The 22,486-nt window shown below is 46.1% G+C and overlaps 3 protein-coding genes and 1 long non-coding RNA gene across 7 annotated transcripts in view; 2 read left to right on the top strand and 2 right to left on the bottom strand.

The window, feature by feature from the left end:
• LOC122448042 (BLCAP apoptosis inducing factor) overlaps window positions 1-7,139 on the bottom strand; it is a 30,944-nt gene extending 23,805 nt beyond the window's left edge. The window contains exon 1 of one of the 3 annotated variants that reach the window (XR_006271489.1): window positions 6,996-7,139. The gene's annotated coding sequence lies outside the window, so the exon portion shown is untranslated. Of the gene's footprint in view, window positions 1-3,541; window positions 4,361-6,995 lie in introns of those variants that run through there. The other 2 variants (XM_043478925.1, XM_043478924.1) reach the window with 2 other exon arrangements.
• Window positions 275-2,698, top strand: NNAT (neuronatin). 2 transcript variants are annotated; one of them, XM_043478926.1, is made up of 3 exons: window positions 275-485; window positions 1,394-1,474; window positions 1,702-2,698. In XM_043478926.1, the coding sequence occupies exons 1-3, from the start codon at window positions 414-416 to the stop codon at window positions 1,792-1,794; spliced, it is 246 nt and encodes an 81-aa protein (XP_043334861.1). In that variant the 5' UTR covers window positions 275-413; the 3' UTR covers window positions 1,795-2,698. The 2 variants fall into 2 exon arrangements, with proteins under 2 accessions (XP_043334861.1, XP_043334862.1); XM_043478927.1 differs by lacking the exon at window positions 1,394-1,474 and having other exon boundaries at window positions 293-485.
• On the top strand, window positions 6,607-22,015 carry LOC122448041. Its single transcript, XM_043478923.1, has 3 exons — window positions 6,607-7,418; window positions 9,560-9,677; window positions 21,639-22,015. The coding sequence occupies exons 1-3, from the start codon at window positions 6,935-6,937 to the stop codon at window positions 21,643-21,645; spliced, it is 609 nt and encodes a 202-aa protein (XP_043334858.1). The 5' UTR covers window positions 6,607-6,934; the 3' UTR covers window positions 21,646-22,015.
• LOC122448045 lies at window positions 8,175-11,779 on the bottom strand. The gene is made up of 3 exons (XR_006271490.1): window positions 11,426-11,779; window positions 9,689-9,862; window positions 8,175-9,215 (listed from the first exon to the last, which is right to left on the bottom strand). It is a non-coding gene; the product is annotated as an uncharacterized LOC122448045 (long non-coding RNA).
• Window positions 22,016-22,486: the final 471 nt, after the last annotated feature.

The following is a 22,486-nucleotide window of genomic DNA, read 5'->3' on the forward strand; positions in this document are numbered from 1 at the left end:
GCAGGCTTCGGGTCAGAAAGAGGGGTTCCGCTAACAAGAGGTGCGTGCCTCTACTTTCACCCTATGCGCTAACTCAGAGTTACATTTCCCCTCCATTTTAAATTAAAATTCAAAGAGCGGGCACAGCGGAATCTTCTGGAAAGGGGCGAAGATGAACTCAGGAGGCGGGGGTCGATGTGGAAAGAGCAGATGGATTATTTTTTTTTCCTCTTCTGACGAATGAGAAGCGCCCCCAGCTACCCCACCTCACGGACCCCCGCCCAAGCGCGCATGCGCACTTGGGCAGCGGGCAGATACTTAAGGCGCGGCCACAGCGGCTGCGGCAGTGCGCCCAACAGCGGACTCCGAGAGGCCAGCGGACCTCGGAACCGGCAGCACTCGCTCTCAACTACCTACCCACCAGTCTCGGAACCATGGCGGCAGTGGCGGCAGCGTCGGCTGAATTGCTCATCATCGGTTGGTACATTTTCCGCGTGCTGCTGCAGGTAAGCATGCTCGGGTTCTGAGTGGGAGAGGGTTCCGATGCGCGCCCCCAGAACCGTCAAGCCCGCGTTGCAGTTGCCGCATCCCAACCCGTCCTGCCCCAATTGCCGCGATCCCTGCCCGCCCAAGTGCCGCGGCGGCACTGCACGCCCCCGCCCGTTCCCTGCACCCTCCTCCTTGCGTAGACCCTTCCCAGTGCGCCCGCTCGGGAACAAAGAGTTGGGGCGCGGCGGGCGCCTGCGGCTGATGATCGCCGAGACTGTTAGCAACCAACGTGGTAAGAAAATCCCGCTACACCAGATTCGACCCCAGGAGGGAGGCGGGGCACTTCTGTTCTGCGAAGAGAGCCGTTACTGCTCACATAGTGAAATTTTTCTGCCTTAAAAAAATTGCGCATTGCGGAAAAATTTTCCTTTAGAAAATACAGCACTTGCGGGGGTGGGACAAAAAATAAGTTAGAAAAAGGCATTTCTCGGGGAAAAAACCCAGTACTTTGCAAAAGGCAGGAATACAACAAATCAGAAAAATTCGCGGGAAAAAATGAATTAGAGAAATCGCGCATTGCAGGAAGAATCAGACAAAAGCACTTGGCAGAAAAAAATGCATTAGATAAAAAACGCACTGCAGAAAAAAATTAGACAAAGGAGCTAACAGAAATTATGAATCAATAAAAGCGCTTTGAAGAAAGCAATTAGAGGAAAAGGTTCCTTGCAGGAAAAATAGGGGAAAAGCGCTTCCGAAAAAGGACAGTTCGCTTTATTTAAAAATAATGAAATTGCTTTGTGTAAAAAGAAAGAAATCAGAAGAAAGCGCTTTGTCCATAAAATCATCTACCCTAAAAGCACCCCTTGGAGGAAGAATTCCCTGTTAAAGGAATCCTTTGCCAAAGGAATCGCATATTTCCTTCAAGGTGTTCCTGGAATGCTGCATTTACTGGGTAGGATTCGCTTTTCGAAATCCTCCAGGGACACAGCCCATTGCGAGAAGTGAGGTATACCTAAGTTGTGGGTCCAATCAGCTTGCGGCCATGCAGCCTTCAGCACAGTTGGAAAAGCTCCAGCTGCCCTGACTCGTGGACAAGCTGCGCCCGCACCCGCCTCTCCTCATTGGACAGGCGGGCGGGGCAGGGGGCGGGGCGGGGGCGGGCCCGGCAGCGCTGCAGACACGCTGCGGGTGCCCGCCTCTAAGAGCAGGTCCTGGGTCTCTCCCTCGCCACAGGTGTTCAGGTACTCCCTGCAGAAGCTGGCATACACGGTGTCGAGAACCGGACGGCACGTGCTGGGAGAGCGCCGCCAGCGGGCCCCCAACTGAGGCCCCAGCCCCCGCGCGGCCGTGTCCCCAGGTGTCCCTGTGCCATCCCACCCGCACGGGAGCCTGTGCCGCGCAGGAATGGGGCGTCCCCTGTGCCCTCTCGCCAGAGGAGCACTTGCCAAGGTCAGTGAGGGGCTGGTAGGCCCCCGGAGAAGCAGCACCATCAATGACGACAACACGAGGTCCCTTCCCCACCCCTTTGCACCCCTCCCACTGCGGGTGGCATAGAGGGAGGGGGGCACAGGGGGAGCAGACTCCTGAGATCTGGGCACAGGCAACGCATTCAGATCTGGACCAAGTCGGGACAGCGCCATCCCAGCCCCGCAACCATGGCCATGCCAGCAGGCCGTACCACAGAGATCCAGACCACCACACCAGCCAGCAGAATGGACATTCCAACATCACCAGCCGAAGCCCTGAATCTCGGTGCAGCAGACAAGCGACAACTATGTGCCTCTGTGGCAGGACTGGAGGGCAGAGGGTGAGGGAGGAGGGTTAAGAGACAGAGCAGGGCCCTCACTGTCCTTTGCCTACGGCACGTGCATTCCAGCCTTGCTGCCTTTGCTCCCTCGATTCCCCTTTCTTCCTCACTGCCACCCCAAAGAAATGTGTCACTCAATTTGGACCTACTGAACAAGAAAACGAATCCCATCTTTACAAAAACACCTTCTCCAAGCCCCCAGCCCCTCACTGATCTTGAATCCCCCAGGTCTCATGCAATTGTGCTCAATATTGTGGTAATTGCTAATTGTAATGATTGTATAATTGTGCATTAGTTGTGTCTCCCCGGCTAGATTGTAAGCTCCTGGAGGACAGGGACCGCCTCTACAAAAAATAAAAAAGTACCTCCCCCGTCTCGCACAGTGTCCCAGGACCCTGCGGGGCGGTGGAGGCGCACCAAAAAGTTTGTCTCCTGTCACTTCTTGCAGCTTCAACACATAATTCTAAGACTGGTCTGGGTGGGTACACTACTTGGGGTGGGGGGAGGCAACAAAATGGGAATAATCACACACCCAGTTTCATCTCAACACTGTCCTAAGAAAAAGGACCACACCCTCTACCACCCACAGGAAAAGGTGGAACCATCTTCACTTGTGGTCTCGAAATAAGGGATCACTTATCCCTCACCAAAGGGGTGGGCTTCACTCATCCTGGGATAGGGGCCTTGGCAAAAATGAAGGGGGAAAAGATGGGAGAGGGGGAAAGGTGGGAGGGGGGAAACATGGGAGGAGGGGAAAGGTAGGAGGAGGGGGAAAGATGGGAGGAAGGGAAAGATGCAGGGGAAAATGGAAGGAGGGAAGAAAGTGGGAGGAGGGAAAGGAGGAGTGGAAAGGTGGGAGGAGCCCTATGTCCCTAAGGGTACTAGGGGCCAAGAGGGTAATCAAGAATTCAGAACACAAAGTCTTGGGGACCCATCCAGGATCCCCAAGGAAATAAGCACGGGGTACACAGGTTTGGACACTGCCGGTGTTGTCGCTCAGTCAGGTCTGACTCTCTGCGACTCCATGGACTGCAGCACGCAATGCTTCCCTGGGATAAAAGGTGTGGCGTGGCCCTCCCCTGCCCAGCTCACCCCTCCAGGCCCTATAACCTCTATCAGGACCACGACATGGGCATCCTGCCAGGCCGGCCTAGTCTCCCAGGGCCTCCTCCTCAACCCTCAGGAACCTCTCTCCAGTTCACTCTCTCCATCACTGGGTTCTCTGCTTCTCCCACCCTTAGCCTCCATATTTTTAAGGGTGCTTACCAGGTCCCCGACCCTGGGCTCTCCCCTGCCATCATGCCAGGGTGGGTAGGTGGGCTGGCTGCTCAGCTCCTGACTTCTCTCTCCCACTCCTCAGTGAGTCAGGGCTTCTTGTATGTGGGGTCAGCTGACTGCCCCACCAAGTGGCCCTGCCGCCTGTTCAGCCTTGTCTGTGGCTTTATGTTTTCCTGTCACCACACACCTGTTCCCGGGTCAACATCCAGGGAGTGAGTTGGAGGGCCATAAATCTTTCTGCCACTTCGTTAAATCCCTTAGTCACAGCTGTCGCAAACACTTCTGGAGCACAAAGGACCTCAATCCCTTGAGCCTCATGTTGCCCGCCCCAATCCAGCTCCTAGCATTTCTCAGGCCAACCACCAGCACCTTCAGAGGCACTTATAACTTCAGTTCAAGGTCAGAGAATTAGGGGGTGGAGGGTGCAGACCTCAGTTCAGGTAGTGGCCTTGCCATTGGTCAGCCCAGGGAACCTGGTCAGGTCACTCCTAGCTCTACCTTTAGTTCCCCTCTGTGAAAGGACTGCTGAGATCCCAGGGAACCCCAACCTGCTAGAAACATTCTGCCAAAGCAGGACTCAACGGGACTGGGGTGGGGATGTGCGATCTGAGGCTTGGGGTGGGGATGTGCGATCCGAGGCTCAGGCTGGGTGGTTCCAGTCCCTACCACAGCCTGAAGGTGGGGCAAGTCTCCTCATGCCCCAGGGTGACTCAGCAGCAGGCAATGTCCATACCTCCCTTCTGAAGCCCATATCTTGGCAAGCCTCAAGACTGGGAGTATTCGTGGTTTTCCACACTAAACCGGGAGAACCGTGAACATATTCCAGCATGTGTTCAGAGCCTTCAAGCGGTGTGCCCCATGGCCCCACTGCCCCAGATGCTCTAGTCTTGGCCCAGGTGTAAGGCAGCTGGGCTTAGGGAGACGAGATGAGGCAGCATGGAAGTGTCTGGATGCTCTTGCCCCAGATGCTCTAGTCTTGGCCCAGGTGTAAGGCAGCTGGGCTTAGGGAGACGAGATGAGGCAGCATGGAAGTGTCTGGATGCTCTTGACACAGTAGGCCCCCCTTTAAAAAGGCAGAGGCTGGTGGCAGCCCCAGGGCTTCCCAGATGATCCTGGCAAAGCCCCCTGCAGGGTTTCCTCCATCCATCCATTGGCAGGACTCTGAGTACGGCATGATGAGAAGACAGACTTCCAGGCCAGGGCTGCCCTGGTGGGCTGCGCTCACACAGGTGGCTTAAATGTGCAATGTGCCCTCCCCCCGCCCTCTGCCCTGCATCAAGCCCTCATGTTATAGAGGAAGCACAGGCCACTGGAGAAGACGGAAGGAATGTGTTCCTTTTCTACTCCTATGCGGTGCTTACAAGTCTGGTCCAAACCTAGCTTGTTTATAAATTTTTTTTTTTCCAGAAGCAATACCATTAAAACATTTTATTCTGATAGAGAACAATGGGAGGAGTTAAAAATGACTACAATTTTGTTGCATAGCCCTTAGTCCACAGCACCCCCTTTCCTTACATTTTCTCTACCACCCCCGCTTTGCCCCCAGGAGACCAAGGATAGAGCAGATGAGTTATGAGGGAACTGGAATGGCTGAGTGGGACTCCAGCAGCAGGCAAGGCTCTTGGGACCAATACCCCCAGAGGATGTTAGTCTCTTAGCCTAACCAGCTTCAGTCAAACCCCAGAGGGGTTTAGGTACCCTGACTGTTAGAGGTGTGGGGTGCTATGTGACACCGTTACCTCTCCCTGTGGAATATTTGGATTTCGATGGAAGGACAGGTTTCTTGAGCTTCAGCTGCAGGACAGCAACAGCTTATTACGCGGGGGTTGGAGGAGGGAGCAGGTGTGCTGTAAGCCATTTGCTAGACATCTATTTTCAAACTTGTATCTACTCAGGAGCCAGCACCCTAAAGTGAGATTCTAAATTTGCAGTTAGTTTCACCCCCAGAGATTTAAACGTGCACACACATACAAAACATTAGTCTCACAACAGTCTTTTTTTCCCTGGTGACCTCTGATTTCCTCTATAAGCCCCAGAGACATGCCACCATCTTCTCTGATTATGGTCCTGCTCAACCTCCCCTCTCCCTTTCTCCTTCCCACGGGGCCCATTCCCCAGGAGGATCCAGATTCCAGAGCATTCCCAGAACAGGAAATCAGAGAGGCAGGCAACACATGGTCCTTGGTATATCACACAGTGACAGGCTTGAAATGGAATGCATATGTTTCGAAGGTAAGAGAACAACAGAAAAACACAACCAAATCCAGACTTCAAGATTCCTCTTGGAAACAACAGATTACAGACAAAAGGTTAAACTGTTATTGGCAGCAATTCTAACAAGACCTGTTTTAGTTATGGAAGTGATCTGGTCACTGAAAATCCACCAGGGCTCCGCAATCTTTGAACAGCTTTGCTTGACATTAATTAGTCTCTGATTTCAAACAAATAAACAAACAAGATCTAACACTTGGCATTAGCACTTAAGCTGGAACTTTTGGGGGGGGGGGGGGGTTCTGGCTTTGGTGTTGCCGTCCAGAAGGCTGAGGGGATGGTGGTACCATGTCAGGCAGGGCAAAGAGACGCCATCCCCAAGACACCAGTTCCCTGTAAGGGATAAAACACGATCCATACCTATAAACAGAAAGACCATTTCTTTCCTAGGATAGACCCCAGTCTGTCCCAACATTTAGCGTTGAAAAGGGACATGCAGGCCTGGAAGGAAATTAAAGAAGCTGTGGAAGAGGGAAGGAAAAATCAACTGTTCCCCATCCCCCATTCTTTCCAGGCCATTAGTGTGCCAGGCATTCCATTCCTTCAGCTGCCCTTGAGGGCCACTCCCCATATATATTGTAGGAAAGGGAACGGGTGTCCACACTTGGTGTAAAATTAAGAGAGAGGAAGAACCACCCGCGCCCCAAAGCAGAGCGTCAACCTATCACTCCAGACAGCATGGCGGGGACCCGGAGAGGGAGACCCTTTTCTCCCCCCTCTCCCCCACGCCCCTTCTGATTTAAAAAAAAAAGAAAAAAAAGCAACTTAAGTGGTGGGGACAGAGTAACAGATCTCTCACAAGCTGGGCCCCCTGCCACGGGTCCCGGGGGCTGAAGACACGGTGGTCGCACCCCCAGCCCCGCGCTCCCCGGTTCTGCCTGCCCCTTCCCGGGAGCTGACAGGCGACCGCTGACCTTGGAGGCCAGAACGAGAACCCAGGAGGCCGGGGACCCGCCCTCGGGCCGGGAAGGTAGTACCCCCAGAAGGCCCGGCCCGGAGGCCAAACAGCGCGATCACGTGACACCGGACAGGGGCGGCCCCCAGGGTGCGCGGAAGGAAAACCCCAGAGAGAGACCGGACGACGCCTTAAGGTGACCCCGAAGGGACAACATGGCGGCGCGGTCGCATGAAGGCCTCTCATCCCGCCCCCCGGAGGCCGACGCCACGGTACCTGCGAGCCCCGCCATGGCGCCGCCGCCACCGCTGTCGCCTTCGCTGCCGCGACCCGCTCCCACCTCAGCTCGCCACCGACGCCGCAGGAAGCCGGGGAGCCGCCCCCTTCGTCTTCTAGTCGAGCCGGTCGAGGACCCCTTCTGGAATCGGGCTGCCTACAGCAGACGCCTGATCAAGCGACCTAGACTCTGGGGGCTCGCCCTCGCCTCATACGCTCCTAACATTTGCACAGATGACCATTTGAAGATTTTTATTAGTGTGTGCCGAAATCTGCGGACTCTGGACTCTTCAAATCCGAAGTTTTTGATCAGGCGCGCCCTGAACAGCCCCGAATCACAGCTCCCTTGGTCCCCTCATGCATATGCAGTAGATTGTGATCTCTACTCTGGGGAGCGGAGGGGGCGTACCCTCGTCTCAGTAGGTGAGCACTTCGACTCTTGGGGGTGATCCGTGTCCTGCGGGGAAACCCTTAAGTCGGCCTCCTCCCCGACCCCTTTACCAAGGCCAGAGGTCAGGAGCGGAAATAGTCCGGCTCAGAATTTGCGATTTGACTTGGGTCGGGACCTAACTCTTCCCCTGTGTTGTACTTTGCTACTTGCCTTGACTCTTAGCTTCCCCAAGTCTGATTGGATGCCTACATAACAGGGTTGTTCTAGGAATTAAATGACTCAATGTATCCATTTATTAGCTAATTAAACACATTCCTTGAGCACTTACTATGTGTAAGTGCAGTGCTAAAGTCAGGAGGATAGAATGGAGGATGACATAGGCGCTGTTTTAACTCAAAACGCTGCCCCGCTAGTGGGGGGAAGTGGGGGAGGGTGGGAAAACGGTCATCAAATTACTTGCATGTGGAATCTAAACTATGACACAAATGAACAAATCTAGAAAGCCGACTCACATAGAGAACAGACTTGTGGTTGGGGGGAGGAGGATGGATTTGGAATCTGGGATTAGCAGATGCAACCTATTATATATAGAATGGATAAATAAGATCCTACTGTATAGCACAGGGAACTGTATTCAGTATTCTTTGATAAACCATAGTGAAAAGGAATGTGAAAAAAAATGTATATATATGTGTATAACGTAGTTATTTTGGTGTACAGCATAAATTACCACAACATTGTAAATCAACTATATGTCAATAAAATAAAAATTTAAAACATCAAGATGATCACTGTTAATAATTTTAATCAAATCAATATATGATTATGCATGATGGGAAGTGCTGAGGGGGGATGAAGAGTGTTATGAAAAATTAATGGAGACTTATTGTAGGGTGAGGGCTTCTCAGGTGGCTCAGTGGTAAAGAATCTTCCTGCAGATGCAGAAGATGCAAGAGATTTAATCCCTGGGTCAGGAAGATCCCTTGGAGGAGGAAATGGCAACCAGCTTAGGTATTCTTGCCTGGGAAATCCCATGGACAGAGGAGCCCGGTGGGCTGCAGTCCATAGGGTTGTGATTGGACACAAAGCAGCAACTAAGCAACAGCAACAAATGTAGGGTGAAGAGTGAGGGTGGGCTCTCCTTGGGAAGCTGGCATTGAGGCTGAAAAACCAAGGATAGTTGAGAGTTGTTCAGGGCAAGACTGAGAGGGGCAGTGTTCTAGGCAGAAAGAACCACTTGTCCCAGATGTTGTGGAGGAGGGAAGGAGCCAGTGAGGGTGAGGAATGAGCAAATAGAACAGATAGTGCTACCTAATGAATTTGGATTTTATCTTGAGAGTAAGGAGAGCCATTTGCATCATGGGAATCATACCAGGTCTGGGTTTCTAAAAGGCCACCCTGGCTTCATGGCTCAGAAAACACTTTCCAGGGGTTGTGGGGAGACCAGTTAGAAGGCTGCTGAAGGTTTCCTGATGCAAACCTGTGACCCTGGCAAGGTCGTGGCTTGGGGAGGTGGAGATGCAAAGAATCTCAGATGGGATGTGGGTGGTTGTTGAGGCATCAGCGATGACACCGCCATCTTTGCCTCGGGTATGCAGGAATGAAAGAGTCCTTGACTAAGGTGGTAAAGCCTGCAGAAGTCTCAGATTGAGGGGAAAGATCAAGTTTGGCTAAGAAGGCAAGTTTGAAAAGCCTGGGCAATGGTTGGATTGAGAGGGTCAATAGGCCGTTGTATATGAGACTGGGGCTCCGAAGAGAGGTCTGGGCTGGAGACACATATTTTGGTAGCATCGACACACAGCACACACGTCATGGTTTTGGATGAGAGCCTAGAAAACAAAGGTAAATTTAAAAGTAGGCGGAGGAGGAGGAGACAAGAAAGGAGGCTGAGAAGCAGTGACCCATGGGGTATGAGGAGGACCAGGTGAGCATGGGATCCCAGAGAGAAGGTTTAAGGGTGGAGGGAGTGTTTAGCGGCGCTGACTGCTGTGGAGGAGGGAAATGGCACCATTCCGTTTGGTTACCAGGGGGACTTGGGGACTGTATCCTTTATGATTCTAGTTCCAAAAAGAAGACGCTAATTCACTTGGCTTAAAAAAATAAGTACCCTGCCACTCAGTGGCAGATTAATTGAATGGCTTGGCCATGTCCTCACGGATATTCCATCTCTCAGGTCCATTCCAGGTCTGCCCTGCTGTCCTCAACGTTGGTTTCATACTCACGGTCATAAAATGGCCACCCCAGTTCCTGGAGTCCCATCCACATCACGGAGATGACCATTCCCCCTGGAGGTAAGACTCACACTAGATGTGACTTCTGTCTTGCTGCCTCTGGACTGAGGGATCTATCATGCCAGGCGCACCCAATATCCAACACTGGAGGAAAAGAGGAGTCTCATAGTGGAAACTCTTGTTTAGAAAAGAGAAAGGCTGAGCGTTGGCAAGGGTGTGGAGCGACCGAAATTCTTGCACACTGCCTGTGAGAGAGGAAATTGGTACAATCACGTCAGAATACTGGCAGTTTCTTCTGAATGTAAGCAGACACCTATGCTCTGACCTAGAATTTCCACTCCTTGCTTTTCATTCCAAGACAAATGAGTGCTTATTACAAAGAGACTTGTGCAAGGATTTAGAAAAATATATATTTGATTGTGTCACATCTTAGTTGCGGCACGCGGAATCTTTTTTGCATCACTCAGGACCTTTCCTTGTGGTGCAGGAACTCTAGTGGTACTTGGGCTTCAGTAGTTGCTCTGTGGCACGTGGGAATCTTAATTCCACTACCAGGGATGGAGCCCAAATCCCCTGCATTGCAAGGCAGATTCTTAACTGCTGTGCTGCCAGGAAAGTCCCTTGTGCAAGGGTTTTCATAGCAGATTTATTCATAGCTCAAAGTGGACATAACCCAGTGTTCATCAGCAGAAGAATGGATAAACAAATTATGGCATGTCCATCCAATGGAATACTATGTTTTGTGTAAAAAAGTACAAATTGTTGGGAGTCCCCTGGTGCCCTAGTGATTAGGAATCTGGGCTTTTACTGCTGTGGCCTGGGTTCAATCCCTGGTGGGAGAACTGAAATCCCACAAACCGAGTGGCATGGCATAAGGAAAAAAAAAGTACGAATTGCTGACTCGTGACAATATAGATTATAGTCACATAGAGTATGTGGATTGAAAGAATCCAGACACAAAACAATGCATTATGTATGATTCCGTTCACAGGAAGTTCAAGGGCAGGCAAAACTAATCTATGGTTCTAAAAATCAGAATAGTAGTCACCTGGGTCAGAGGAGGGCATTGATATAGGAGAGGAGCAGGAGGGAATTTTCTGGGGTGCTGGCAAATGTCCATATCTCAGTCTGGATGGTGATGATGTGGGCAAAAATTCAGCAAGCTATATCTTAAGATTAGAGGATTTTATGTACTTTATGTATGTTATATCCCAAGAAAAATAAAAGATATTCAGAGAGAGGAGGGGGTCCTGCCATCCATGGTATGTGATGTGTGCAGCTGAGCAAGAATCAGAACGTGCATTTTTGGAGGAACTTCACCCTCCAGTGACCCTCTGGGCATTGACAAGGTCTCAGGGGCAAACCTTCTGCCCCTCAGGGCCCAGAACACAGGTGAAGGTGAGGCAGGGCCTCTTATTCGTAAGGAACTGACTTCTCTTCCTTTTTCTCACAGGACAGCTCCCCTTCCCACTCAGCACCATTCCAGGTAGTAGAAATGACACCAGAGCTGACCTGAGGGACCTGGAAGGTCTTTCTGCCCTCAAATTTTGCTCAAAAGACCTGAGCTTCCTGCCGAGGCATCCCCAACCTGCCCCCTCCCCCAGATACCCAGACTCACCCTTGACTCCCGCCCTCTCCTGCTTCACGCCTCCCACATCTTATCCATTTTTTCAAAATCTCCACTCAGGCCTTTCCTGTCCTCACTTTACCAAAGCCTTGGTCCAGATCACAGTGCTCTCTTCCCTTGACACTGTATTGCTTTTCTCCCCAGGTCTCCCTCCTCACCCACCCCCGACTCCTCATCTCACCCAGAATCACCATTCCCCCATAGCAGCCAGGACGATCCTTCTGAGATGGCCTTGTCACTCGTCCTCTTGAGGGTGTGGTCCCCTCTACCTGCCACCACATCTTCACCTGTCAGTAGCCTCTCCAGAGTCAAAGCCCCAGGTCAGACGCTGCTTCCTCCATGCAGCCTTTGCATTCATTCAGCAAACATTTATTGAGCACCTAAAATGTGGCCCAGTACTGTGCTAGGCATGGAAGATAGAGAAATGGGGAAGACAAACGCCCTGTGTACACAGTCTGGGGAGGGAGATGGGCAGTTACGCAACGCCCATCTGTGTGCACTTCCTGCATCTGTTAACTCTCACTTGGCTACAGCTGCTTGAGGGCAGGGCTCATTTTGAGGTCACTTCTTGGCCTCAAAGCCCAGGATAGGGTCTGGCAGGAAGGAGGAGGCAGTAACTGGTGAATGGATGGATGGATGGATGGATGAAAAGCCAGGACAATCTCTGCCCTTTCTCATTTTCCTCCAAGCCTCTGATTTAACTGGTAACCAGGTCCATGGAAGTTAGTTGGAACTGGATGGCAAATCTGGAGCTAAATGATAATGAACCAGCAAAAGGTTGTTATTTATAGCACAACATTTGGGGAAACGATAAGACCTACTTTCCTATATCATCATTCCACTTGACAATTATGTTTTTTTGCAGATCAACATTATTTCCTTATCAAGACAGGAAAGTCAGGAAATTTAACTGGAAGAGAACAATAGTTATTTGCTAAATCACCAAAGAAGCTATGTCATATCAAAAGATTTAAAATGTAATAAGAAACAAATATATATCAAAACAGAAACAGACTCACAGATGTTAAGAACAAACTCGTGCTTATCAGTAGGGAGAGGGAAGAAAGGAGAGGCAAGATAATGATAAGAGATTATGAGACACAAACTACGTGTATAATAATAAGCAACAAGAGGACATTGTACAGCATGGAGAAATACAGCCATTATTGTGCAATAACCTTAAATGGAATATAACCTATAAAATGTTGACTCACTGTGCTGCCCACCTGAAACTAATATTGTGAGTCAACTATACTCTAATTTTAAAATGTAATAAGAAACATTATTACCAAGCAGTGAGCTCTGCGGTAGCACAGATTGCAGCCAGGATGCCAGGGTTTTAATCCCACTCTGCATTCACCAGCTGTATGACTGAACAAGTGACTTAACCTCTCTGGGCCTCACGTTTCCCATGTGTATAATGAGGAAAACTTGAGGCTCCATCCCATGTGTTTGTTCCTGAGAATTCAAGAAGTTCATGCTTAGAATAGCACTTTTTCTGTTAAGTGAAGTATGTGAAGTGAAAGTTGCTCAGTCATGTCCGACTCTGCGACACCATGGACTATACAGTCTATGGAATTCTCCAGGCCAGAATATTGGAGTGGGTGGCCTTTCCCTTCTTCAGGGGATCTTCCCAACCCAGGGATCAAATTCAGGTATCTCGCATTGCAGGTAGATTCTTCACCAGCTGAGCCACAGGGAAGCCCCTTTTTCTGTTAACAATGTCACAAAGTTAGCACTCAGAGCTACCTGTTAGTAGAAATGGAGTCCCTTGGACTGCAAGGAGATCAAACCAGTCAATCCTAAAGGAAAACAACCCTGAATACTCATTGGAAGGACTGTTGCTGAAGTTCCAATACTTCGGCCACCTGATGCAGAGAACCAACTCACTGGAAAAGACCCTGATGCTGGGAAAGACTGAAGATAAAAGGAGAAAGGGGAGGCGGAAGATGAGATAGATAGCATCACTGACTGAATGGACGTGAATTTGAGCAAACTCTGGGAGATAGTGAAGGACAGGGGAGCCTGGTGTTCTGCAGTCCATGGGGTCACAAACAGTTGGACACAACTTAGTGACAACAACAGCAACAAACGGACCCAACAGGCTATCCTTGGGGCTGGATACGCTGTGGAACCCTGGTGGGGAGGGTGCCTCCCAACCATGGCCCTTAAATTTGCCATCCTTAAGGATGCAGGACAAGTGCAGTCAAGTCCCAGACCTGCTATCATGACCTCAAGAAGTTCCGCGCCAAGCTGCCTTCAGTCTCTCCAAGGTCCTTTGGTTCCAGACTTCAGGGCTTCTACATTTGGACTTTATGGCTGTTTTAGCCTAGTCTGTGGCGACATCTAGTGGTAATATGGGGAAATGCCTGACATTCCTAATAAATTGTCTTCAACCTATTATTAACTGTATGAATAATACAGTTAACAATATTAACTGTATGAACAATACCTGTTACATTCTTCACCAGTAATGGCTAGGTACTCCCTATGCTAGGCACTGAGTGTTACATGAGTTGTATTAGTTAATTTTCAATGTAATTCTGTAAGAAGAAGATTGTTATTACCTTTATTTTACAGAAGAGGAAAACAAGATTCAGGAAGATGAAGTCAGGAAGTTGCCTAAGGGTACACAGCTGTAGGTGACAAAACTGGATTTGAATCCAGGCCATGTGGACCCAAAGTTTGCATTTTTAACTCCTCTATGTCAGGCCTCTGCATGAATACTGAGAAAACATGAAAAATCATATTTCTGCCTCATGCAGAACGTAGCTATAATTTATAGCTGTTTTAGGGACAATAAATGAAGCTTAGACTTTCATGTTTGAATAAGCTGTAAAATGTCTCTCTAATATTCTTGGAGAATTTAGGACCGAGTGTGCTTTTCCTTCCCAGGTGACCAAGTCAATCCCAGAAGATAATGGGATCCTGACAAAAACTCGCTGTAAAGCCCAGATCGCAGAATCCCAGTTGTCATTCATTCATTCAACCCTATAACAAACACTTACTGAGTTCCTAGTGTAAGCCAGGCATCACGCTAGGCTGTAGGGATACGGGGGTGAACAGGAAAGAGAAAGCCTCTGACTTCACTGAGCTCACAGTCTGATGATGGAGGAGCCAGACATGGAGATTACAAGCATGTCATTGTGTGAAGGATAAGAATCATAAACAAGCGGACCTAAGGTCCCTTAGTGTGGGGGAGGCCAAGGAAGGCTTCCTGAAGGTGGTGGCATCTAACTTGATCCCTGAGGATGAGAAAGGATTATGAATATAGGTGACAGTATTATAGGAAAAGAGAACAGAATTTGAGACAGCCCCGAGGGGAGAGATCAGGACTGGTCTAGAGAACACAGACAGGTCAGTGTGGCTGGATCTATGAGGGTGAAAGGAGATTGACCTGGTCATGGTCATACCACACAAGGTCTTAAGGAGTTTGGATTTTATCCTAAGACAATGGAGAGCCTTTGAAAGGCTTTAAGCAGATATCTGTATCTTTAAAAGATCACTCTAGGTGAAGTGAGTAGATTGGAGAACAAGAGAGGTTGTGGGGAGGTGGTGGGGAGGCTGAAGCAGAGGTCTAGGTGGTGATGGTGGCTTCGTGGAGAGTAGAGGCAATGGTGATGCAGGGAAGTGGGCTGGTTTGTTTCTTTGGAGGCAAGGCTGTTAGAATTTGCTGATGGCTTCAAATGTGAAGGGATAAAGAAAGGAATTGAGGATGATTCTTGGGATTTGTGCTTGAAAATGGATGGATTTACTGCAATGGGATGAAGACTGAAGGAATAGCAGGCTTAAGGAGACTATATTGAGTTCAGGTATGCCCCAGAGGGTAGAGATTTGTTATTGTTGTTTGTCTGTCTCAGGTTATGCTGCGTGATTGCCCCAAACACAGGGATGGGAGGAGGTAATAGGTGCCAGAAGTGCTGCTGAGAGAGACCATGTTAGGTCTGCGTGTTTAAGATCATGCCATCGACTCCCTCTGAAGAATCAACATAAGGAGAAAAGGAAATCAGAAGCCTTTCAATACTTAGTTGCACACAAGAATACTCTTTTGACTTTCCTTGGAGAAGCCAAATGGACCCACATGTCCATTAACACAGACACTTCTTGCTGGTCAGTGAGTCCATCGAGGTGAGGATTTGAGGCTCAGGTTGATGTGACTCTGAGAAAAGGGTGCAGACTGTAGCCAAAAATTCCTGCCTAAAATTTGAAAATTTGAAGTGTATACTCCTTTGGTGGAAAGCAGTAGAATTTCAGTAAAAAGAAATGTATCAGCAAAATCTTGGGGCTCATGGAATTGAGAGGCAGTTGAAGAAGAAAGTTTCAAAATTTTCCTTCCTGCCCCAGGGCCTTTGCATGTGCCACACCCCCATCATTCTCCTGGAATATTGTCCCTCCCCTTCTTCGTCTGGCTGAGTCAAACTCATTCTTAGGTCTTAGTTTTATTGTTGCTTCCTCAAATGCTCTCTCTGGTTTTCCAGATTAATTCAGGTGCCCTTGATAGATGCTCTTCCCAGTAGCAAGTGCTTTTCCTTTGTATAATATTAATAGCCCTGAGAGACTAAGAACGCTTCTCCCATCACTTTGCAGACATCTAAATAATTTGACACACTCCATGAAAGGACTGATCCTGGAGAGTGCCTCACATGGTTTTCAGAAACAAAAGTTTGGTATGCAAATCCACAACATGTTGATAAGGAATTAATTCTCAGTGTCTGACACTGACAGAGAAGGGGGTTAGTACCACTCTCCTGAGCTGTCTACTAGATACCATTGCTTGCACGTCTAGCAGGCATTTCAAACTCAGTGTCCAAAATAGAAATCCTGATCCTTCCCCTACTCCAAATCTGCTCTGCCTGCAGTGTTCTCTGTCTCAGCTGATGGCAAGGCCACCCTTCCCTCTTCTCCATTGAGTTATCCTTGACACTTTTCTTACATCCGGTCAATCCCTGTGACTCCAGTTTTGAAAAAACTCCAGAATCCAACCACTTCTGACTATTTCTGCCACTAATATTCTAATACAAGGTACCATCATCTCATATTACCTGGGTTATTGCAAATGCCTCCTTACTGGCCTCCTCGTTCCAGCCTTGCTCTGCTGTGGTCAAGAGTCAGCAGCCATGGTGATTTCATTAAAAATAAATCTGATCATGTCAATACTCTCCTGGGAGTCCCCAGTGTCCCTTTATTTCTCCTAGAGTTAAATCCTAAATCCTAGCAGATTCTCCCTGCTCCCCCTCTGATGTCACCTCTGCAGCCCTCCAGTCTCATGTTTGTTCCTTGCAGATTCCAGACAGCTTCCTGTAAATCTATGTTCAAGTACCACCTATTCAACAAGGAGGGCCTCACCATCCTATCTCAAACTGCAACCTATCCCACATTCAGATCTTTCACACTCAACCCTATTTTTTTCCTGTAGCACTTACCACCTTCTAACATATTATGTAATTTATTCATTCAGTATGTTTACTGTTTATTATCTGTCTTCTCCCTCTGTGATGTAAATTTCATGGGGGCAGGGATGTTTGCCTGTTTCATTTCCTGATGTAAGCCTCCTTTCTAGCAGACCGCCTGATAAAATAGTCCATATTTGTTGAATGAAAAAATCCATGGACATTCTGAGTACATATATCTGAAGAGGGATTCTCACTGCTGGATTTTTAAAAACTCTGAAAATGAGAATCATTTGACAGTGAGAATCATTATTGCCTAGAAGTTTATCTTAATCCCAAATGAAGTAATACTGAAATAAAGGGCTTGTTCTGATTGATCATAAATCTTCCCTTCTCTTTACTGAGGAGTGTATGTACTAACATGCTACCCCATTTTAAAAAATTCTTCTCTTTCTTTTTTATTTTTTAAATTATAAAAACATAACACATTAACAGGAGACTTGGAAAATATAGAACAAAGTTACATATAGTTCCACTATACATAACAATTATCCTTTAAGTAGCTAAATTAAGATTTTTTTGTTGGAGTTTCAGTATCAAACTCTCAAAAATTAATAGAATGAATATACAGAGAAGTAGAAGGAAGTAGTAGACCTGGAAAGCACTGTGAACCAATTCAACATAACTAAGATTTGTACAATTTTCATACAACAGTAGGATACAAATTCTATTCAAGTTTGCATAGACTATAAACTAGGAAACATTGGAACATGTCCAGGGAATAAGACCAGGTGCAAAGTTTCATAGTCTAAAGGTATTGAAAACATACAGAGTCTGTTCTCTCATTACTGTGGAATTATGTTAGAGATCAATATCAAAAGATATTTGAAAATAGCTCACATATTTTCAAGTGCAATGTGACATTTACCAAGATAGATCTTTGACTTAGCCATTGAAAGCCTCAATAAAGTTAGAAGACTTAACACAGAGAGTGATTGCAGAGAAGAAAGCATTTAAGTGAGAAATTAACATCAAAATGAGAAATTAATATCAAAGATACTTTTAAAATCCCATGTATTTGGACATTAAATGCCCACTTTTAAATGATGGGTGAGAAAATATTTGTAACAGAATAAAAATGAAAAGAGAATTTACCAGAATTCGTTGCATGCAACTGATGCTGCTCAATGCAACTAAATACAATGTGGAATTTTGAATAAGGTATGAGAACAAATAATGGCACTAGCAAAAAATCTTGTGAGATTTGAACAAAATCTGTATTTTTGCTAATAATACTGTATCACATGTTAATTTCCTGTTTTTTTTAACAACATAGTATTTCTTTATATTCTCAGAATTTGATTAGAAGTTTCAAGCATCATAAAAAAGAAAATTTTTTAAATCACTAATATAATAAACTGTCTAGACTTTTAGCAGTAATATTAGTTGCCAAAATACATGGAACTTTATCAAAGTTTTGAGTGAATATAAATTAGAAATCTAGCATTCTATTCATGCTAAGTCAAACAAGTAGAATCAAAATGTTATAAATTTTTTAGCTAGCCAAAAGTTCCTAAGTTTTCTAAAATATATATATTATATTATCCATACTATATATATACACATGCAAAAAAACTTTTCTATGATGCTTGATAAAGACTTGAGAAAGAATATATAAAAAAGAGATGGAGAAATAAACTAAATGAAATGGGAGCACTGAATATGAAATAGAAAAGTGAAACAAACTAGATAAAAGTAAAATAATAATCATATAGTCCAGTTGTTTTTAAACATGGCTGCTCATTAGCAACACATCTGGAGCTTTGGAGAAAAAAAGCAATAACTGGACATTTGTATTTTTCAAAAATTTCCAAGATAATTCTGATATGCATCTGGATTTTAAAAAGTAATCACAGGTTTTTCTATTAAGTGGTAGTTATAGTGATACAGAATTCTATTTTTTTCTGTTGACCAGTCATGATACAATGATATTAAGCCTATAATAGTTACATAATCACAATAGTCACTCACACAATCACAATAGTAACAGATGTTTTTCAGTTTTCACAATCAATAGCCAGACAAAAAATAAAAGATAGTTACAATTGCAAGCCATAATGGAAACATGAGTAATCTAACAAGATGATATAAAATACTTATGTACAGTTTTAGGGGTTAAGTAGAGTGATGTGGTAAGTGGAAATGCATACATACATACATGTTTTCATCCGCCCAGCCAGTCTATGTCTTTTGGCTGGTGCATTTAATTCATTTACATTTAAGGTAATTATTGATATGTATCATCATATTACCATTTTCTTAATTGTTTTGGGTTTATTTTGTTTAGCTTTTTTCCTTCTCTTGTGTTTCCTGCCTAGAGAAGTTCCTTCAGCGTTTGTTGTAAAGGTGGTTTGGTGGTGCTGAATTCTCTTAACTTTTGCTTGTCCGGAAAGTTTTTGATTTCTCCATCAAATCTGAACAAGAGTAGTTTCCTTGGGTAGTTTCCTTGGTTGTAGTTTATTCCCTTTCATCACTTCGAATATATCGAATATATTGTGCTAGTCCATCCTGGCTTGTGGAGTTTCTGTTGAGAAATCAGCTGATAATCTTATGAGAGTTCCGTTCTATGTTATTTGTTGTTTTTCCCTTGCTGCTTTTAATATTTTATCTTTGTCTTTAATTTTCATTATTTTGATTACTGTTTGTCTTGGTGTGTTCCTCCTTGGGTTTATTCTGCCTGGGACTTTCTGTGCTTCCTGGACTTGGTTGACTATTTCCTTTCCCAGGTGAGGGTAGTTTTTAGCTAATAATTCTACAAATATTTTTCCAGGTCCTTTCTCTCTCTCTTCTCCTTCTGGGACTCCTATAATGTAAACAGTGCTGCAGTGAACATTGGGGTGCATGTATCTTTTTGAATTATGTTTTTCAGATATATTGAATTATGTTTTTCAGGTATATGTAGAAGAATGTGTTTGCTGAATCATATGATAACTTTATTTTTAGTTTTTTAAGTGAACCTCCATATAGTTCTCCATTGTGGTTGTACCAGTTTACAGTCCCACCAATAGCGAAGGAAGCTTACCTTTTCTCCAAAACCTTACTTCTCCAGCATTTATTGTTTGTAGACTTTGATGATAGCCATTATGATTGTGAGGTGATACCTTATTGCAGTTTTGGTTTTTGCATTTCTCTAATAATTAGTGATGTTGAGCATCTTTTCAAGTGCTTTTTAACCATCTATATATTTTCTTTGGAGAAAAGTCTATTTAGATCTTCTGCCTATTTTTTGATTGGGTTGTTGTCATTATTCTGATATTGAGCTGCATATGCTATTTGTATATTTGGAGAGATTAATTCCTTGTCAGTCATTCATTTGCAAATATTTTCTCCCATTCTGAGTGTTGTCTTTTCATTTTGTTTATGGTTTCCTTTACTCTACAAAAACTTTTGTTTGATTAGGTCCCATTTGTTTATTTTTGTTTTTATTTTCATTACTCTATCAGGTGGATCCATAAAAATATTGCTTCAGCAGCATATTAAAATGATTATACACCATGGCAAAATGAAATTTATCCCTGCAAGGCAAGGATGGTTCTACATACAAAAATCGATCAATGTAATGCACCACATTAACACAATAAAGGGGGAAAGAAACCCCACAAGACCATCTCAACTGATACAGAAAAGTCCTTGAAAAAAAATGCCATGGCCTTTCATGAGAAAGACACTCAACAAACTAGTAATAAGGAAGCTACTTTGACATAATAAAAGCAATACATAAAAATCCATAGTGCACATCATACTCAGTGGTGAAAGACTGAAAGCTCTTTCTCTAATATCAGGAAAAATGCAAGGATGTTTGCTTTCACCAGTTTTATCCAACACAGTACTGTTAGTACACAACACAGTACCAGGTTAAGCAATCAAAAGAAATAAAAGGCATCCAAATTGGAAAGCAAACAATAAAGTGATCTCTCTTCATAGATGATATGATCCTATATGTAAAACCTTCAAGATTTCACCCAAAGACCTGTTAGAACTAATAAATGAATCCAGCAAATTTGCAGGAGACAAAGTCAACACACAAAAGTCAGCAGCATCTCTGTTCACAAACAATGAATAATCTGAAAAGGAAACTAAGGAAACAATTTCCTTTACAATAGCTCCAAAAAGGATAAAATACTTATGTGTATTTTTGCCGCAATAAAAGCTTTTAAGTAAGCTGTGTAGTAACTAAAGTGAGTAGAAAGATTGGCTGAGAGGGTGTTAGAAACACCCCGAGCCCCACCACCTTTCATAGGCACACCAAAATTACAACTGCTGATAGCATAAGCATTGATGAAAAAGACTGGAACCTACCAGAAAAGATCTTCTACAACAAAAGTTACAAAGAAGGAAGCACAACAGGAGAGGAAGGTTCTCTCCAAGGAGTGAGGGGCCTGGGACCCACATCAGGTTCCCCAACCCCGGGGGTTTAGGCCAGGAAGATGAGTCCCCAGAATGTCTGGCTTTGAAGGGAAGCAAGGCTTCCTTTCAAGAGTCCCATAGGACTGTAGGAAATACAGACTCCACTCTTAAAAGGCACTCCAAAATCACACAAGCTCCAGGACCCAGGGCAGAAGCAGTAATTTGAAAGGAGCCTGCCTCGGACCTACCTGCTGATCTTGGAGAGTCTCCCAGAGAGGCAGGAGGCAGCTGGGGCACGCCCTGGGGACATAGACACTCCCTGCCATCTTTGCAAGCTCCTTCTGAAACAGATTAGACTCTATGGTCCTTGCCTCGCCCCCCACCCCCCACCATGTCCTCTGCCTGCCTTTTGTCTGTGGAAAACTTTAGTCAAAGAGTAAGTTTAATCAGAGAAGTGAGAAATGTGAAAACAAAGGAAAGCAGTCAAAGAAGACAAAATAATAATTATGTAGTCATGAAGCATAGTCAAGGACCTTTAGTTCTTTCTCAAGAGCTATAGATAATATTCTGAGCCATATCCTGTGAACTCTCTTATAGATACTAAAAACACCAGGTGGAGAAGTTAACTACCTGACAACTGACTGTACCCAGGACATGAGCCGCTGCAGTTCCGAGATTTGGCCGCAAAGAAATGGGAACAAATGGACCCTGGAACTGAAGAGTAACTGTACCTAAAACAACCAAGATGATGCTGGTCAGACCGCTGAGGACCAATCTGAAGATGACTGTCTGAGAAATTAGAAGATGTGCTGTTAGAAGATGTGCTGTTTCTGCAGGTAGCTGCCCCCCACTTCTGCCTATAAAAGCTCTTGGTCCCTTGCTTGTTGGGAGTTGCGGGGGGGTTGGCCTTTGGACAGATAGCCCCCCACCCCACAGTTGCCAGTATCTGAAATAAAGCAAAGTTTCCTTTCCACTAACCTGGCCTGTTTATTGGCTTTTGGAGCCGAACCCACATACGCACTTCTTTAGGTAACAATTCTACCATGTAGACACTGGTGTTGGCAAGTGCCATTATGGAATCCTCCCTCTAGCTTACCAGCCTCAGGAGCCAGCCGTGACCCAGCCCAACAGCCTGTCGGTACCAGGCTGGTACACTTCAAGCCAAGCATCTAACGGGGCGAGGACCCACCAGCAGACAGGCTGCCTTAAGAACCCCTAGTCCACACCTCCTCCTAGACTCAGCCCAGCACCCAGTCCCACACACCAGTGCACAGGCATTAGACCTGGACCCCCAGGGCCCTGTAGCCTTAGTCTCTGGGACCCAGCTCCACCCGCCCAGGACAATGACAGCCTCCCAGACTGCTGAAAACTCTTCAGCCTCCCCCCCGTCACTCCTAGAGAGTTTCAATGTTAATTCCTCACTGTGACCCTTTCGGCAATATGTC

Source organism: Cervus canadensis, chromosome 10, assembly GCF_019320065.1.
Source record: "Cervus canadensis isolate Bull #8, Minnesota chromosome 10, ASM1932006v1, whole genome shotgun sequence".
In the NCBI taxonomy this organism is placed as follows: domain Eukaryota; kingdom Metazoa; phylum Chordata; class Mammalia; order Artiodactyla; family Cervidae; genus Cervus; species Cervus canadensis.

What these genes read in the sequence shown, in the direction of transcription:
- NNAT (XM_043478926.1), top strand. Translation starts at nt 414, where the DNA reads ATGGCGGCAGTGGCGGCAGCGTCGGCTGAATTGCTCATCATCGGTTGG. An exon ending in TTTTCCGCGTGCTGCTGCAG is followed by an intron (nt 486 to 1,393) that starts GTAAGCATGCTC and finishes ATTTCCTTCAAG; the next exon opens with GTGTTCCTGGAATGCTGCAT. An exon ending in AGCCCATTGCGAGAAGTGAG is followed by an intron (nt 1,475 to 1,701) that starts GTATACCTAAGT and finishes CCCTCGCCACAG; the next exon opens with GTGTTCAGGTACTCCCTGCA.
- LOC122448041 (XM_043478923.1), top strand. Translation starts at nt 6,935, where the DNA reads ATGGCGGCGCGGTCGCATGAAGGCCTCTCATCCCGCCCCCCGGAGGCC. An exon ending in GCGTACCCTCGTCTCAGTAG is followed by an intron (nt 7,419 to 9,559) that starts GTGAGCACTTCG and finishes TCCATCTCTCAG; the next exon opens with GTCCATTCCAGGTCTGCCCT.